The sequence below is a fragment of the Staurois parvus genome, unplaced genomic scaffold (assembly GCF_062004578.1).
Source record: "Staurois parvus isolate SC_StPar_1 unplaced genomic scaffold, SC_StPar_1.0 ptg000656l, whole genome shotgun sequence".
Taxonomy (NCBI): Eukaryota; Metazoa; Chordata; class Amphibia; order Anura; family Ranidae; genus Staurois; species Staurois parvus.
The window spans coordinates 3,359,915-3,377,573 of record NW_028318452.1 but is presented as its reverse complement, the minus strand read 5'-3'; the positions used below and the strand labels follow the sequence as shown (position 1 = coordinate 3,377,573).

Below are 17,659 nucleotides of genomic sequence, written 5' to 3'. Positions count from 1 at the left end.
ATCCCTTAGTAGATATAACTATTCTCATATTAGTATTTAATTTAGCTGCTTGTCTGGAGTTCAGCTCTAGAGAAGAGCCAGGAAATAGAAGGAATTCAATACCGAAATCCTTCATTAACAATGCCAGGATGCAGAGAGTGACCTTTTCTCTTTCTATTATTCAGAATGCATCAGTCAAATAATGTTTTTGGAGTTAGGTTATGGGTGTTAGACTTAAAGGACCCTTTACAAATGACTGCTACTTCAGTTAAAACAGCAGGAAGTTTGTATTCTGCAAAATTCCCCAAAACTTTCTTATTTTAAGAGAACTTCTGAAAAGGAATTTGACAGCAGTTGTGGGCTGTGTAATTACTGTACTTGCCAAGAAGCTCTATTCCCTTTGCGATTGTTATTGTCACGGTGCAGCCTACACCTTGTCACGTCTTTCTTTCTACATAATACACTGTTGAATTAAGTGCTTCGTCAAGTTCTCACTGCAGAAAGGCTTATTTGTTCTGTAAATTATCATTAGAATTAAAAACCTGACACAAAAAATTAACTTGTGCATAAATAATGATAGACATAAATATGGGAGCCACCATGGAAAATAGAAATCTTCTAGATTACTATCAAGGGGCTCCAAGATTTTTCTATATTGCATTCTGAAATGATGCAAGCTGAAACTTGGAATGTCACCCGCACCGTAGGTACTTTGGTTATACGCTGCACAAGAAAATTAAAGGAACACTTTTTAATCAGAGTATAGCATCAAGTCAATTAAACTCCTGGGATATTGATCTGGTCAGTTAAGTAGCAGAGGGGGTTGTTAATCAGTTTCAGCTGCTTGGATGTTAATTAAATTAACAACAGGTGCATTAGATGGGAAACAATGAAACAACCCTCAAAACAGGAATGGTTTTACAGGTGGTGGCCACTGACATTTGTTTCCCTATTCATCTTTTCTGACTGTTTTTCACTAGTTTTGCATTTGGCTAGGGTCAGTGTCACTACTGGTAGCATGAGGCAATACTTGAACCCTACAGAGGTTGCACAGGTAGTCCAACTCCTCCAGGATGGCATATCAATTCGTGCCATTGCCAGAAGGTATGCTGTGTCACCCAGCACAGTCTCAAGAGCATGGAGAAGATTCCAGGAGGTGCGCAGTGACTCTAGGAGAGCTGGACAGGGCTGTAGAAGGTCTTTAACCCATCAGCAGGACCTGTATCTGCTCCTTTGTGCAAGGAGCAACAGGATGAGCACTGCCAGAGCCCTACAAAATGACCTCAAGCAGGCCACTGATGTGAATGCCTCTGACCAAACAATCAGAAACAGACTTTATGAGGGTGGCCTGAGGGCGCAGCGTCCTCTAGTGGGCCCTGTGCTCCCTGCCTGGCACCATAGAGCTCAATTGGCATTTGCCATTGAACACCAGAATTGGCAGGTCCGCTACTGGTGCCCTGTGCTTTTCATAGATGAGTGTAGGTTCACCCTGAGCACATGTGACAGACGTGAAAGGGTCTGGAGAAGCCGTGGAGAAAGTTATGCTGCCTGTAACATCATTCAGCATGAATATTTTGGTGGGGGGGTCAGTGATGGTCTGGTGAGGCATATCCATGGAGGGATGCACAGACCTCTACAGGCTAGACAATGGCATTCTGACTGCCATTAGGTATCAGGATGAAATCCTTGGACCCATTATCAGACCCTATGCTGGTGCAGTGGGTCCTGGGTTCCTCCTGGTGCATGACAATGCCTGGTCTCATGTGGCGAGAGTATGCAGGCAGTTCCTGGAGGATGAAGGAATTGATACCATTGAATGGCCCCCACGCTCGCAGGAACTAAATCCAATAGAACACCTCTGGAATATCATGTTTCAGTCCATCTGATGCCACCAGGTTGCACCACAGACTGTCCAGGAGCTCAGTTAAGCCCTGGTCCAGATCTGGGAGGAAATACCCCAGGACACCATCTGTCGTCTCATTAGGAGCATGCCCCCACATTATCAGGCATGCATACAAGCACATGGGGACTATACAAACCACTGAGTATCATTTTGAGCTGCTGCAATGAAATTTCAGCAAAATGGACGAGCCTGCTGCATCATTTTTTCACTTTGATTTTAGGGGTGTCTTTGAATTCAGCCCTCTGTAGGTTGATAATTTTCATTTCCATCATACAATGGGGCATCCTTACATTTCCTAACACATTACCCAGTCCATATCATTAGAGATATCCAGCATGATATTTTTCCCCATTGAGATCTGATGTGTTTTCAAAGTGTTCCTTTAATTTTCTTGAGCAGTGAATATAGATTAGTAGTTTAGCCATTTGGGCACACTATCTAAAATGTGTTTATTGCGGAACACCGGCCAAACAGCTAACTACACAGATCACTACACATATGGGAGCCTGATAGATACTGGAAGATTTGTCTTCTGCTATATCCAGTCTGCAGATCTACACAGCTCTGCCACACAGCACAGCCCTGTATGGCTGGTAAGGAGATGTGATTTTTCCCTACTATAGTTAAGTAACAGTTACTGGTCTTGTCTTTTCTCCTGTCTGTGACTGGACAGTGCAATAAAAAGTAGTAGATAATGAGGTCATCTGTCTGTTACCATGCTTTTTCCTCCTTACAATGCACTCTCTTTCATGTGAGCATGCAGCAAAGCTGATTGGCTTTTTGTGCTGCTTCTCCCTTACCAAGCCTGAGCTTTGTTGTACAATGGACTGCAAGAGGCTAATACCAAATCAAAACTAGTCAAAATTGCATTAAAGGATAAGTTCACCTTTTAAGAAAAAATAAATACATACACATTTTTTTGCAGGTAAAAATATGTGCATTTACTATTTTTTTTTTTAGGAGACTGGAGAGCATTGCACCAGGGATCAGTAGATTGCTGGTGCCATGCAGGTCTCCTGCAGACCGTCAACGTAATCTGTCTGTTCGTACATCATACGAGTAGACAGTTTTACACTGACAGAAAGAATCAAAGAACTACCAGAGCACTCAACAGTGCCAGGGTAGTTCATTGAGAACTACAAGTCAACAGCTACAAAGGCTGTCGGGACTAGTAGTTTCTCATTCACAGAACTCTGTAAATGAATAACATGGCAAGGCGGACGGATCCCTGCAGGACCGCGGTTTTTAAAAATTGTGACAGCTAGCAGGGGGGAGAAGATCCCCTGCTAGCTTTCACAATGGGGGATTGGGGCGGGAGCAGTAACATGTTACATCTTACACCCTGAATATGGTTGTAACATGTTTTGAAATGTGAACTTATCCTTTAAATAACATACATCATATATGAATTTGCATCCGGAGTTCAGCTTTAAATAGAAAAAATAAATGTAATAAAAAACATTGTAAGCTCCTTATTACCATTTTGTATTATGTAGCTTTGAAGGAATGACCTCTCAGTTTATAGGATCATTTCTGCCTAGGCCCCCATTCACACCTTACACACACTTTGTAGCTAGTCCCTATTCACATTTGAGCATTGATGTGCTTGTAGCCTGGGAACACACAAAAAAGTGCAAAAATGCATGTTACATGCATCTTTCAGGCACTCCCATATTAAAAAAAGAAGCTCCTGTGTGGTACTTCACCAAACATGTAAAAAAAAGCCTCAAAATCACCTACATACTCTACTCTCAAGTGTCAATGGCAGGTTAACACTGGCTGGCGTTGAATATTTGGCAGGGTTGGGGCTCCAAGTTGAATAGACTATGAATTTTCTTGTAGGGTCCACTTAAAGTATTGAGCCCTAATGATTAAAAGAGAAAAATTAGTGTCCTCCTTCCCCTACTCCTCTTTCTTTTACTTTGGAGCTTCCTACAGTAGGTCACAAAGAAGCACGTTTACCCGTCCCTTTGGGTCATTTTTTTTTAATAAATACATGTTTAAATTGTTACTAAACCCACAACAGTAAATTCAGTCTGTATATGCAGTAAAGCATACTTGTTATACTCACTGTGGAACCTAAGGGGTAAACCCTCTGCATTGCGTAAAAAGGCTGTTTGGTCCTGTCTTCTCTGAACCTCCCCTTCTTCCACAGTCCCAACCTATCTACTGATAGTACAGAGCCCTAGGAGACACTCTGCACATGCTCAATTTGGTGTCTTTGCTAGAGAGTTTTTTTGGGGGGAGAGGGTGAATGTGGTCAGCACAGGGCCAATCAGCACTGTCCAGACAGAAGGTCAGGGGTCATACAGCCTCATAGGACAGTCAGAGGAGAATGAAAACTCCTCCTAAAAGGCTTTAACCAGTACTTGGCTGTAAACTGATAAAAGTTACAAGACTGCTATTATATACTGCTGATGAGAAAAGGTATTTAGCAGTTTATGTTTACTAAAGTAATTGCATTTCCATGTTGTGTACTGTGGGAGACCAGATATAGTGAATGCAGGGTCCTGGGTTTAGTAACACATTAAAACAGAAATATGTAGTTTAATAGCTTGCATTAAAATATTTTCTGTGTTTCCTCACTTGGCTGTTAGGCAAAATACCTAGAATGTCTGAACCAAGCCAGTTTGAAAATTCCTGTTTGCAACTCTGGGGAAAGTCTGGTATTAACTGTCTGAAAAGGGATTAAATAGATCCATTTTATCTTCTTTGTGAGGTCTGTAAATTTAGAGGTTGCGAGTATCCCATAAATAATAAAGAAGACTTTAAAAGAATAAGCAGTCAGTTTGATGAAGTTTGCATTTAAGCTACATTTTCTGAGCTGCAATGATCTGCAAAATACCTAGACTATACCACTTTAGACTATACCACTTTAGACTATACCACTTTAGACTATACCACTTTAGACTATACCACTTTAGACTATACCACTTGATTTTGCCTGAATTAGTTGTAAATAAAAAGGTAAGCTGGGTAATTGTAAAAACAAAAAAGCGACCTGTGTCTTTAGAGCGGAAAAAAAAAAACTTAAAGGAAAACTAATATGGTTTCTAGTCAGTTTTATATTTTTATATGTATAATTATATATTTTATATATTGTTGTTAATTATACAAAATATTTAGCAAATAAATACAATGGGGTTGATTTACTGAAAGCAAATAGACTGTGCACTTTTTAAGTGCAGTTGCACTCTTCAAGAGCATTTGCTCCAAAGCTTAACCCCTTCACGCCTAAGGGTAAAACAAATCTAAATACCTAAGCACAATTTTGCAATGTTGACATGTGTTAGTAAAACTGTACATCACAACTACTTTGTACATCCAGGTGAATTATACAGCGTTTTTTTCAGGACAAATTGGGCTTTCATTTGGTGGTAAATGGTAATGGATATCTCCTGATTTTTTTTATTATCAAAGGAAAAATGGCCCAAAATAGTAAAAAAAAAAACATTTTTTTTATTTAGTTGTGTGTTTCTTGTTACTACCATAACCTACCAGCAAACAACAACCCAAAATAAATTCTCCAGCTCTTGACGATTGCAGCGATACCATATATGTGTATGTTATTTGTTGTTTGTACCCGTAGTACAGCCCAGAAACAATAGTGCGCATTTTGATTTTGTCTTTTTTTTGTTTTACCTAAAACACACTGACTCTGACACTAACATTGACACTAAATCCTGACCGTTGACCCTGACCTTTTGACCTTGACCTTTGACCCTGACCTTGACCCAAACAACCCTGGCACTGAACTAGATCAAACTGTGATCTGGGTATTTTTTCTTTATTTTTTCAATATTTATTTATCTTTTTTTTTTTACAAACATTTTTTTCCCTCTATGCCAGGAGTTAGAGAGATACAATATACAGTCAGGTCCATAAATATTGGGACATCGACACAATTCTAACATTTTTAGCTCTATACACCACCACAATGGATTTGAAATGAAACGAACAAGATGTGCTTTAACTGCAGACTGTCAGCTTTAATTTGAGGGTATTTATATCTAAATCAGGTGAACGGTGTAGGAATTACAACAGTTTGCATATGTGCCTCCCACTTGTTAAGGGACCAAAAGTAATGGGACAGAATAATAATCATAAATTAAACTTTCACTTTTTAATACTTGGTTGCAAATCCTTTGCAGTCAATTACAGCCTGAAGTGTGGAACGCATAGACATCACCAGCGCTGGGTTTCATCCCTGGTGATGCTCTGCCAGGCCTCTACTGCAACTGTCTTCAGTTCCTGCTTGTTCTTGGGGCATTTTCCCTTCAGTTTTGTCTTCAGCAAGTGAAATGCATGCTCAATCGGATTCAGGTCAGGTGATTGACTTGGCCATTGCATAACATTCCACTTCTTTCCCTTAAAAAACTCTTTGGTTGCTTTTGCAGTATGCTTTGGGTCATTGTCCATCTGCACTGTGAAGCGGCGTCCAATGAGTTGTGAAGCATTTGGCTGAATATGAGCAGATAATATTGCCCGAAACACTTCAGAATTCATCCTGCTGCTTTTGTCAGCAGTCACATCATCAATAAATACAAGAGAACCAGTTCCATTGGCAGCCATACATGCCCACGCCATGACACTACCACCACCATGCTTCACTGATGAGGTGGTATGCTTAGGATCATGAGCAGTTCCTTTCCTTCTCCATACTCTTCTCTTCCCATCACTCTGGTACAAGTTGATCTCGGTCTCATCTGTCCATAGGATGTTGTTCCAGAACTGTGAAGGCTTTTTTACATGTCGTTTGGCAAACTCTAATCTGGCCTTCCTGTTTTTGAGGCTCACCAATGGTTTACATCTTGTGGTGAACCCTCTGTATTCACTCTGGTGAAGTCTTCTCTTGATTGTTGACTTTGACACACATACACCTACCTCCTGGAGAGTGTTCTTGATCTGGCCAACTGTTGTGAAGGGTATTTTCTTCACCAGGGAAAGAATTCTTCAGTCATCCACCACAGTTGTTTTCCGTGGTCTTCCGGGTCTTTTGGTGTTGCTGAGCTCACTGGTGCGTTCCTTCTTTTTAAGAATGTTCCAAACAGTTGTTTTGACCACACCTAATGTTTTTGCTATCTCTTTGATGGGTTTGTTTTGTTTTTTCAGCCTAATGATAGCTGGCTTCACTTATAGTGACAGCTCTTTGGATCTCATCTTGAGAGTTGACAGCAACAGATTCCAAATGCAAATAGCACACTTGAAATGAAATCTGGACCTTTTATCTGCTCATTGTAATTGGTATAATGAGGGAATAACACACACCTGGCCATGGAACAGCTGAGAAGCCAATTGTCCCATTACTTTTGGTCCCTTAACAAGTGGGAGGCACATATGCAAACTGTTGTAATTCCTACACCGTTCACCTGATTTGGATGTAAATACCCTCAAATTAAAGCTGACAGTCTGCAGTTAAAGCACATCTTGTTTGTTTCATTTCAAATCCATTGTGGTGGTGTATAGAGCCAAAAATGTTAGAATTGTGTCGATGTCCCAATATTTATGGACCTGACTGTATCTCTCCTCCATTCATAGAGAAAAAAAAACAAGGGGGCCGGGCTGCTCAGTGACTGATCAGAGGCTATCACAGCGATCATGTGACCCGGAATCGGGAGTCCCGGGTCCCGATCGTTAGAACGGGACCTGGGGCTCTTAGTGACACCGCGGTCTTTGTGCTGGGAGCGTGCAGTGCGGCGCGCTCCCAGCTCAAAGACGGGTACGCAAATATGCGGCCCCACAGAAAAAAGCCCAGTTCCGTGAAGCCGCATATTTGCGTGATGTCGGAGTCAAGGGGTTAATAAACGGGGTGAGGCTTCGATTTAGAAAGAATACACAAAAACAGCATTTTTGCTTGCACATGCTGGAACAAATGCTATTGCAGAATGCAACTGCACTTACAAAGTTCACAGTCTATTTGCCTTTAGTAAATTAACCCCAATGTGTTTCTAAGGTACTTTGTTTGCAGAACATGTGACAGAACAATACCAATACAATGCAAAACATGAGGGGATCGAGGGCCCTGCTCTTTCGAGCTTACAATCTAGGAGATGAAAGGATACCCACAGTCCTTGGGGGCAGCAAGACATATCTGCACTATACCTACAACCCGGACAAACAAATAGTACATTGAGTTCTAAAACATCACACTCGAGCGCAGGAGGTTATTTCTGGACTATATCTTTCTAATTAGAAAGCCCAGCACCGCTTGCTTACTTTTTTTTTACGTATTTGATCTAATTGAAAACTGATACAATCTTTATCTGCTGTCTGGGAAGAGGTGACTTCTGACACATTCAGCCATATATGTGTAATTTGGTCTCTGGATGTCCAAGGTTATTCATAACATGAGATATTAAGGCTTTTCACAGCATAGCACTAAGACACCTTTGTAAAGTGGTGAAGAGTAGCCTCAGGCATGCCTAATATGAAATGCAAATTGTAAATTTGAAGGATTAATATGCAATATTTTACATTTTACCCAACTAGAAAGAAATAAACACTGTTTAAAAAAAGATACATATTTTAGTCATTTCTAAGTAATTTAGGAACTCTGGTCTACTATAAAAAAAACTGAATATTTAACCAATTCCCTACTGAGCTATAGTTAAAAGACGGCTACAGCGAGTTTCTCCAGTTCTGGGAGGATGTCCATGGACGTCCTCCAAGAACGTACCTCCCATGCGCCCCCTGGGGTGCATATTGAGCATGCTCTGTGACCTATGTGACCAGTTACAGGTGGTTACATGTAAACAGACTTGCTGGTTATCGGAAGTCCTCCCCTCATTCGCTTTGTCTGTGTGAGGAAAGAAGTGCTGATAACTGGCAAGGCTGACAGTACATTGTTTATACTGATAGTCAGAGCACTGATCATCAGTGCCCTGATGATCATTGAAGCCCCATCAGTGCACATCAGCGCACATCAATGTTACTTATCAGTGCCCATCAGTGCTGCCTATCAGTGCTCATTAGTACAGCCTCATCAGTGCAGCTTATCAGTGCCTATCAGTGCTGCCTATCAGTGCAGCCTCATCAGTGCAGCTTATCAGTGCCCATCAGTGCTGCCTATCAGTGCTCATCAGTGCAGCCTCATCAGTGCAGCTTATCAGTGCCCATCAGTGCTGCCTATCAGTGCTCATCAGTGCAGCCTCATCAGTGCAGCTTATCAATGCCCATCAGTGCTGCCTATCAGTGCTCATCAGTGCAGCCTCATCAGTGCAGCTAATCAGTGCCCATCAGTGCTGCCTATCAGTGCTCATCAGTGCAGCCTCATCATTGCAGCTAATCAATGCCCATCAGTGTTGCATATCAGTGCTCATCAGTGCAGCCTCATCACTGCAATCTTATCAGTGCCCATCAGTGCTGCCTATCAGTGCTCATCAGTGCAGCCTCATCAGTGCAGCTTATCAGTGCCCATCAGTGTCACCCAATCAGTGCAGCCTCATCAGGAACCATTAGTGCACACCAGTGAGAAAGACAATTAATGATTTACAAAATTGTGTGTGCAAAAAAAAAAAAAAAACAGAAACTAAGAAAAACTTTTTTTTTCCAAAATGTTTGGTCTGTTTTTGTTTGTTTAGCAAAAAATAAAACACCTAGTGGTGATTAAATACCCCCAAAAGAAAGCACTATCTGTTTCAAAAAATGATAAAAATTTGATAAAAATATCAAATGGCAGCACAGAAAAACTGAAAACTGGCCTCAGCAGGAAGGGGGTAAAAGTGCCTGGTATTAAAGGTTAAAAAAAATTGCAAATAAAATATATTTAGATATATATAGATATATTTAGATAACTAAATAAAACTAAATTACATTTCCATCTATTTTTTGCAATGAAATAAAAAAAAAAACGAAAAACATTTGGGCATAGACAAAGTAAATCTGTTTTGGCAATCTCTGTGTGCTGTAACAAGTACGTCTAACATTTAGATGTGCTCACTATCACCCCCTAGATAAATCCCACCTGGTCTGATCCTTGCTTCTGTATGGATCTCAAACTGGTAGACAATTAGACCCTGCATTGTTACACATAAAGCCTCTATGCAGCTCCTGCGATGTCTCTATACTGTTAGGGGATGCTGTATTCTTTATATACAGATACAGTATCAATTCCACTTAAATGCAAATGATCAGAATAAAAGACTTCACTACTAGCCAGCTTTGCACTCATATCCTTGTCATGTATTTATTTACCTATGCAAACATTATGTGTTTCTGTTTGACAACTGATAAGGATAAAATAGCTGTATATTTATACTATTTTTATGTTTATCACGGAGGTCTGATAGCAAGTAGCGGATCCTGTATTAACAAAGGTAAATGTTTTCTTACATGATCTGCTGGCTATGCATTTAGCAACATAAAAATGGCAAACGATGTCCTCACAAATAATGGATTGTACTGTCATAAGGGGACCTTACTGGGAGCAGCTGCTTGCTCTGATAAGCGGAACACGTATGAACAAACCATGAGCCAGCAATTGCACAAAATTGCCTTTACTTTTCAGCAACACCTTCCAGATCGCTGATATTATTGCTGTGAGAAATGAATCTGCATGGGGAAAAGACAATTCTTTCATTTGTTTTGCTTCTTATATATGACAAACAGCCCTGTAAAAATTACCACATTTAAAGTATGACATCCTCCTCCTCTCCTAACCTATGTATTTCTTCTGTATTTCTACAGAGGTATTTCGCTCCATTTTTGTACAGTCAGCTACACAAATTCACTAAGGAAAACCAAGTTATCCTCAAGTGTGCATAGTTTGATTCGGAGTATCCTACTATATCCCTTTCCTATCACAGTTCTAAAACAAAATAAAAATAAAAAAAAACTACAACCCCTAGACTGATCATTGCGAAAGTTGTGTGCTCCTGGCTATAGGAAATGTGGAAATGTGGTGTGCTTGGCTGCGGGAGAAGATCTAGAGGAAAGCCTGGGAAAGATACAAGCGGCTCCTACAGGGCTTGCAATATATAAAAATGTATCATTATTTTTAGGGGACGTCTAATTATTGATGTCTGTCCCTGTGGGAGACTGCAGCTAAAAAGAGGACCAAGATTTTCACTCATAATGCTTCTGTCATCCATTATCTATCTATTTAGTCATATCCAAACCTTGGCAATTGCATGGACTGTCACTTGTAAGCAACTTTTTCCATGAATTCTCTTAGCAATTATTTTACAGCAGGGTAGGTTGCCAGGTCTTTCCCCAACCCCTACCATGCAGGAGATTCCACATGGCCAGGGATGAAACTATGACAATTTTTTAGACAGGAGCCAATTAACCTACCAGCATGTCTTTGGAGTGGGGGAGGAAACCAGAGTACCTGGAGGAAACCCACACGAACACAGGGAGAACATGCAAACTCCATGCAGGAGGTGCCATGGTTGGGAATTGAACCCATGACCCAATTACTTCAAGGCAGAAGTACTAACCACTAAGCCACTGTGCCACCTGTCATCCGTTTTATGATCTGCCAATTAAAATCTACAATGTTGATTACATCCTACTTCAGGACCGACTCTCTGGACTGTGTGTCAGAGGATGTTCCACAGGCATCTCTTACATACGGTGCTGGTAGTAATTTGCAATAGAACCTGAAGGTTGAAGTGCTGGCAAGGAGATTCACTCTACCAGGAATATCAAGTCAGATCCACTACTGACCCATTCTTCCCCACAATGCAACATAATAATTATAAAATCCAATAATTTCTCCAGTTGCCAGGAGCTGTAATTTCAAATGTTACTATAACCCCGGGCAAAATGTATTATTACATTTTGGCAAATGTTCATTCAATTGTTTAATTGTGCAGAAAAAAAAATAATCACAGACATGCCTCAAAACTATTTTCATTCAACACTCCAACACTTAAAAAAATTAAAAGGAAAGAAAACTGTAGTCAGTTGCAACTGTTTTTGCAGATCAAGCAGAGGAACAAAATATGGAATCACTCAATTCTGTTGAAAAATATTATGGAATCATAAAAAAAAAACCACTACAGTACACCATTAGTACTTTGTTGCACCACCTCTGGCTTTAATAACAGCTTGAATTCTCTGAGGCATGGATTTAACTATCGACAAAGAGTATTCTTCATCAATCCGGCTCCAACTTTCTCTTTGCAGGTTGAAGCCTTGCCATGGACCATTTTCTTTCATTTCGACCATAGATTTTCAATTGGATTGAGGTCCAGACTATTTGCAGGCCATGCTATTGGCATTATATGTCTTTCTTGAAAGAATGTTTTCATGGCTTTTGCCCTATGGCAAGATGTATTATCATCCTGAAAAATTATGTCATCATCACCAAACATCCTGTTAGGGATCCGGGTATGACCAGAAATGTGTGGACTGACACAGGGAAGTAGCAGGCTTCAAGAACACAGGCGTAGTCAGGCTGGAGAGGTGGAATGGTCAGGCAGGCCGTAAGGTACTGTCAGGTGCCACCTGGCAATGTCTCTAGCAGCCCACAGCACGGATTTCCCCAGGGCGCGGGGTCTAAGTACCAGCTTGCTATTCACCAGGGCCCCTAATGGTGGGGATGGACTTGGTGCAGACTGGAACCAGGTCGCAACCCCTGAGTGCGTCCGGCTGTGGTAGAGAGTAATGGCAGGGGAGTACAGGAACGGAGTCTGATGGGAAGAGACAGGCAGACTTACCAAAGGTGATCCGTGCGGGATGGATGGATCGTCGGGTGAAGTAAGCATAGTCAGACAGGCCGGGTCGGTATCGTGCGGGCAGCGTGGTACTGGAGGAGCAAGCAGAGAATGGTCGGGGTCACAAACCAGGTTCAGCAGGTAGTGGGCAGCGCGGTACCGAGGATCAGGCAGAAGGATGGTCAGGCAAGCCAGGGGTTCAACAGGAGAAGTCAGCAGAGGTCAGGATCAGGCAGGGTCGGCAACAAATCAGATCGTCAGCAGAACAGGATACCAGGTACAGGGGCTCATGGGAAACATACACCAAGGCCCAGATCACAGGCCTAGTCATTCCTTATATGCACCTCCTGCAATCAGCCTCAGGTGTTTTGGCTGATTGCAGGAATGAGCCTCTGGTTGCTGAGAGCACCCGCTGGCCAGCCCTGGAACTGCAACCCACAAGGCAGGTGAGTCCCACCACTATTGGCGAGTCCATTCCTGACACATCCTTCAATGACTGTCATCTCCCCCGTACCTTTACCTGACATGCAACCCCATATCATCAATGATTGTGGACATTTGCATGTTTTTTTCAGGCAGTCGTCTTTATACATTTAATTGGAATGGCACCAAACAAAATTTCCAGCATCATCACCCTGCCCAATGCAGATTCGTAATTCATCACTGAATATGACTTTCATCCAGTCATCCACAGTCCATGATTGCTTTTCTGTAACCTTGTTTTTTTCTGTTTAGGTGTTAATGATGGTTTTCATTTGGCTTTTCTGTATGTAAATCCCATTACTGTCTTACAGTTCGGTCACAGACATTGACTCCAGTTTCTGCCCATTTGTTCCTCATTTGTTTTGTTGTGCATTTTCTGTTTGCAAGGCATATTCTATCTTGACGCTTTGATGTCTTCCTTGGTCTAGCAGTACGCTTCCCTTTTACAACCTTCCCATTTGATTTGTACTTGGTCCAGATTTCAGACACAGCTGACTGGGAACAACCAACGTCTTTTGCAACATTCCGTGCTGATTTACCTTCTTGAAGACGTTTTATAAATCTCTCTTTTGTTTCAACTGACATCTCTTGTGGTGGAGCCATGATTCATATCAATCAGCTTGGTGAAAAAGCTCACCAAGGTGTGCAAGCACTCTTTTTTAACTACAGACTAATTAGTAGATATAATCTGATGTTTGTTTTAGAACTGCAAAGTACATGGTGATTCCATAATATTTTCCTCAGAATTGAGTGATTCCATCTTTTTTTCCTCTGCTTGATCTGCAAAAACAGTTGCAATTTACTACAGTTTTCTTTCTTTTTTATTTTTTTAAGTGTTTCTTAAAGCCAAAAGATTGGAATGTTAAGTGAAAATAGTTTTGAGGCATGTCTGTGTTTGTTTTGTTTTCTACACAATTAAACAATTGAAAGAACATTATCCAAGAGTGGTGATTCCATACTTTTTGCCAGGGGTTGTAGCACAACCATCTTCAGGTGGAGTCTGGCATCTTTGCCTACTAATCAGCTATTATGTATAGTAAGAATAACTACAGTGCATCATTTAGTATGTTGGTGTAATGGGTGTATCTGTGTATTTTGCTACGCAGAGGGAACAGATGATGATATTTGAAAATTGTAGAACTATTGAGTCTGCTATTTTAATTTTCATATGTACTTTGTAATAATTATTATGTCTCTTTCCCCTAGGCAGTATAGTCTATCTGGGCATGATGATGGGAGCATTCTTTTGGGGAGGCCTAGCAGACAAAGTTGGGAGGAAACAGTCTCTACTAATATGCATGTCTGTCAATGGATTCTTTGCCTTCCTGTCCTCCTTTGTTCAAGGATATGGATTATTTCTAGTCTGTCGATTACTTTCTGGCTTTGGGTAAGTTGACATTTTTTCTACTATATATATTTAGTCAGTGAAAGAAGTCACAGAACTAAACATGTACATTATGATAGACTTGGTGTTGGTCCTGAGGCCCAGAGGCTTTGCAGAGCTTTGGGTAAAAATAAATCTTTAATTCCAAGATCCACATCTTACCCGGGAGCCAAACCTCATTATGGCTGTCTGTTTTTGGGAACCCTGAGCTAGTGCTTCAGACAAGCAGATGTGTTGTGTTATGCATTGAAACTGTGTTTGTTTGCTGCCTTGTACAGGTAAAATTTTCAGGTGCAGGTCAAACCTTCTTGGACTGTTCCTGGGTGTCTTTGCCTCATGCAGGGTTTACCCTCTGCTTGTACCATTTGTGTCTGTCCCCTTTAAAACTTGGTGCGTGGCCAGTGACATAAAGAAACAGACACCTATTTTTGAACAATATGGAGGACCTTGTGAAAACAGCTCATAGTGGTAAATGCTTACCAGAAAGAAGCCAAACAGTTAACTGCCCGGCAGATCCAACAGCTTACAATATCCTTCCAGGCTTCCTTGAAGGCATAGCAGCAACTGAATCTGTCTCTAAGGTAGCAGAGACAGACCCTATTATAAAGGTTCTAATCTGTGTTATTCACAAAGACTGTAGCCAGCTTTTAATAGTTTCAGTTTTGTCCATTAGATACTTTATGACCCCTGCCCAATGTTGTAGCCCATAGGCTACCTGTCACTGGGCGAGTATCTCTTGCCGATTGATAGGTAAACATGGAGGTAGGGATCACTCGGTGATGTCATTTTAGTCTTGACTGGTATTTCCACCTAAAAAAGGTTCAGGCAGTTCTAGATTCAAGTCTTAAATGCTAAGTTAACAGGCAATCCAAAAAATGTGCAGTAGGTCTGGAAGAAGCCTAGTATTTGGTCTACATTATTGGGCAGGAGTCCTAAAACCTCTAATGGACAAGACTAAAGCATTTAAAAGCTGGCCACAGTCTTTGTGAATAACTCAGGTTACAGCCTTTCTAGGGTTTGTAAGAGACTAATAAAGGTTTGTGCCTAACTTTACTACTGTAGCAGCTCCACTTACTGATCTCAGCAAAGAGAATACATTCTCATGATAAAATTGAATAAAGAGGCAGAGAGAGCTTTTCAAAAACTGAAGCTAGCACTGTGCAAAGGACCAGTGTTAACTGTCACGGATCCACGATCCCCGCCACCAACATGCGACAATCGCACAACCGCGACTAACAATAATACGTCACGCCCACAGCGTCAGACCCCAGACCTTCTCACCAAACTCGTGACCGAAGGACCGGCTGATCTAAAACCGCGGTGTGACGTGCATAACAAGGCCACACTCAGCTGCACCCAGCACAGCGATTGCCCAGCTAATGGACTACAATCGGTGCCTGCAGCCTAAATGCGCTTGTTACTGGGTCGGTTTAATTACGCAACTAACCCTCTACTGCCACCACCACTTTTGTCGGAGACTGGGAAACTCCCGTTATCAAATATACACTATAATGATTGAAATATTGATCTATATAGCATGGCCCGCGGACCTGTTATACAGAGATATACCAAACAGTAGCGTCTCTTCAAAGGCAGGGATTCGTGAATTGCAAGTAAGCGCTTAGAAACAGTTTAACACTTTCAGAAAGAAAGATTTATTATTAAAAGGGTCAAAACAGGTGCGATAAAATATTTACAAAGAGATGTCACAAAAATATATATATATGTATATAAAGACACAGCAAAGAGATAACTAGGAAGAAGATTACAGGGTTAAGTTACTTGCCCATATGCCTGGGTTTGCAGATCCAAGTCATAGGGCAGGGTGATTTCTTGATCTCCTTTTGTTACGATGTTGCTGGGAGATCTCTGTGTGTGTGTGACTAGCTCTAACTCACTTGTCTCTTCTTAAAAGTCCCTCTCAAAGGGGGGCTCTGACTACACGTTTTGGGAGTGGTCAGTGGGAAACTCTGTATTTATTTATTTATTTATTTATCGAGTTTATATAGCGCCAAAGGGTTTGCTCAGCGCTGTACAATAGAGGGGGGACAATACATGAAACAGTACAGTAACATCAAACAGCACACAAGGGGTAAGAGGGCCCTACTCTTTCGAGCTTACAATCTAGGATTAACTATAGCCTCATAATACAGGACATGAAACATACGGTTGACCTGAGGAATGTGCAATTACTCTGGTCAGTTTGATAATGTGTGGGCTTACACCGTTTTGGGTCAATGCTTCCCAGCCCTCTGAGAAATGCTGCCTTATCAGACGTAGGTGAGAAAGGTGACAGTTTCCCCGGACTGCTGGCCCCACCAGGAATGTTTCTCCTGGGCTGACCCCCACCATCTGTCAGGAGATATTGTTTGTCTCTCAGGACTGGAAAGGGGGGGATGTGAGGAATGATCCAGGAATACCTCAAAAAACAGAAAAGAACAAGAAAAAGAAGAACTCCGCTTCCAGCTCTGATGAGCTAGTTTGTTACATTAACCACCCCCGACTTCAGTCAGTAATTTTTTGTATAGATACCTCTTATGTTGGTATGGGAGCAGCCTTGTCACAGAAAATTAATGGGGAAGCACATTTGTAAGGGTAGGGTAGTGGTTCTTTGTCATGTTCTCCATGACACACTTTGGTTTTCTACTCTGTCTCCGCCCGTAATGACGGCGATCATCCATGAGCGGAACAGTCCACACCCATGAGTGAACCTCTGTCTGAGCCTTACAGCGGATGTCAGTCCATCCTCATTGGAGAGAGCTGCATCTGCACTGCACGCCATCTTGATTATTTGAGCTGTTCACAGGTTGCTCCAATGTAAGTGTGCTACATTAAAGTATTTCTGTTTTTATCACACATTCACCTGGAGCCCTGCTCTTTTGCATGTCCATGAGGGATTCCCCATAGCTTTGGCGAGGTGTTGCTAGAATTGCTTGTGTTCCACTCCATAGTGATCCAGCTGCAGATCTTGTTATGGACTATAACATATATTTTACACTGTTTATATTTAATTTTATATATATATTTTTTTCATTTACACTACTCTGTTTCCATTGTAGTCTATGAGTGCGCTGAATTGGCTGGCTTGTTATTGTTTCAAGTAGCTATTTCACTTATTATCTATGTCCTCCATGGCACCTAGCAAGGGTCACATGAGAGGCCTACCCCAGGGTTGGTTCTGAGCTACGCTAAGCACCTGAAACAGGGTCTCTCTCTCTCTACTTCACACACATGGGGAACATTTACTTTAGT

General features: G+C 41.5%; 1 protein-coding gene across 1 annotated transcript in view; it reads left to right on the top strand.

The window, feature by feature from the left end:
• Positions 1–17,659, top strand: part of SV2C (synaptic vesicle glycoprotein 2C) — a 230,082-nt gene that overhangs the window by 91,156 nt on the left and 121,267 nt on the right. The window contains exon 3 of the mRNA XM_089694228.1: positions 14,230–14,410. Coding sequence (XP_089550354.1) covers positions 14,230–14,410 — 181 coding nt within the window. The remainder of the gene's footprint in view (positions 1–14,229; positions 14,411–17,659) is intronic.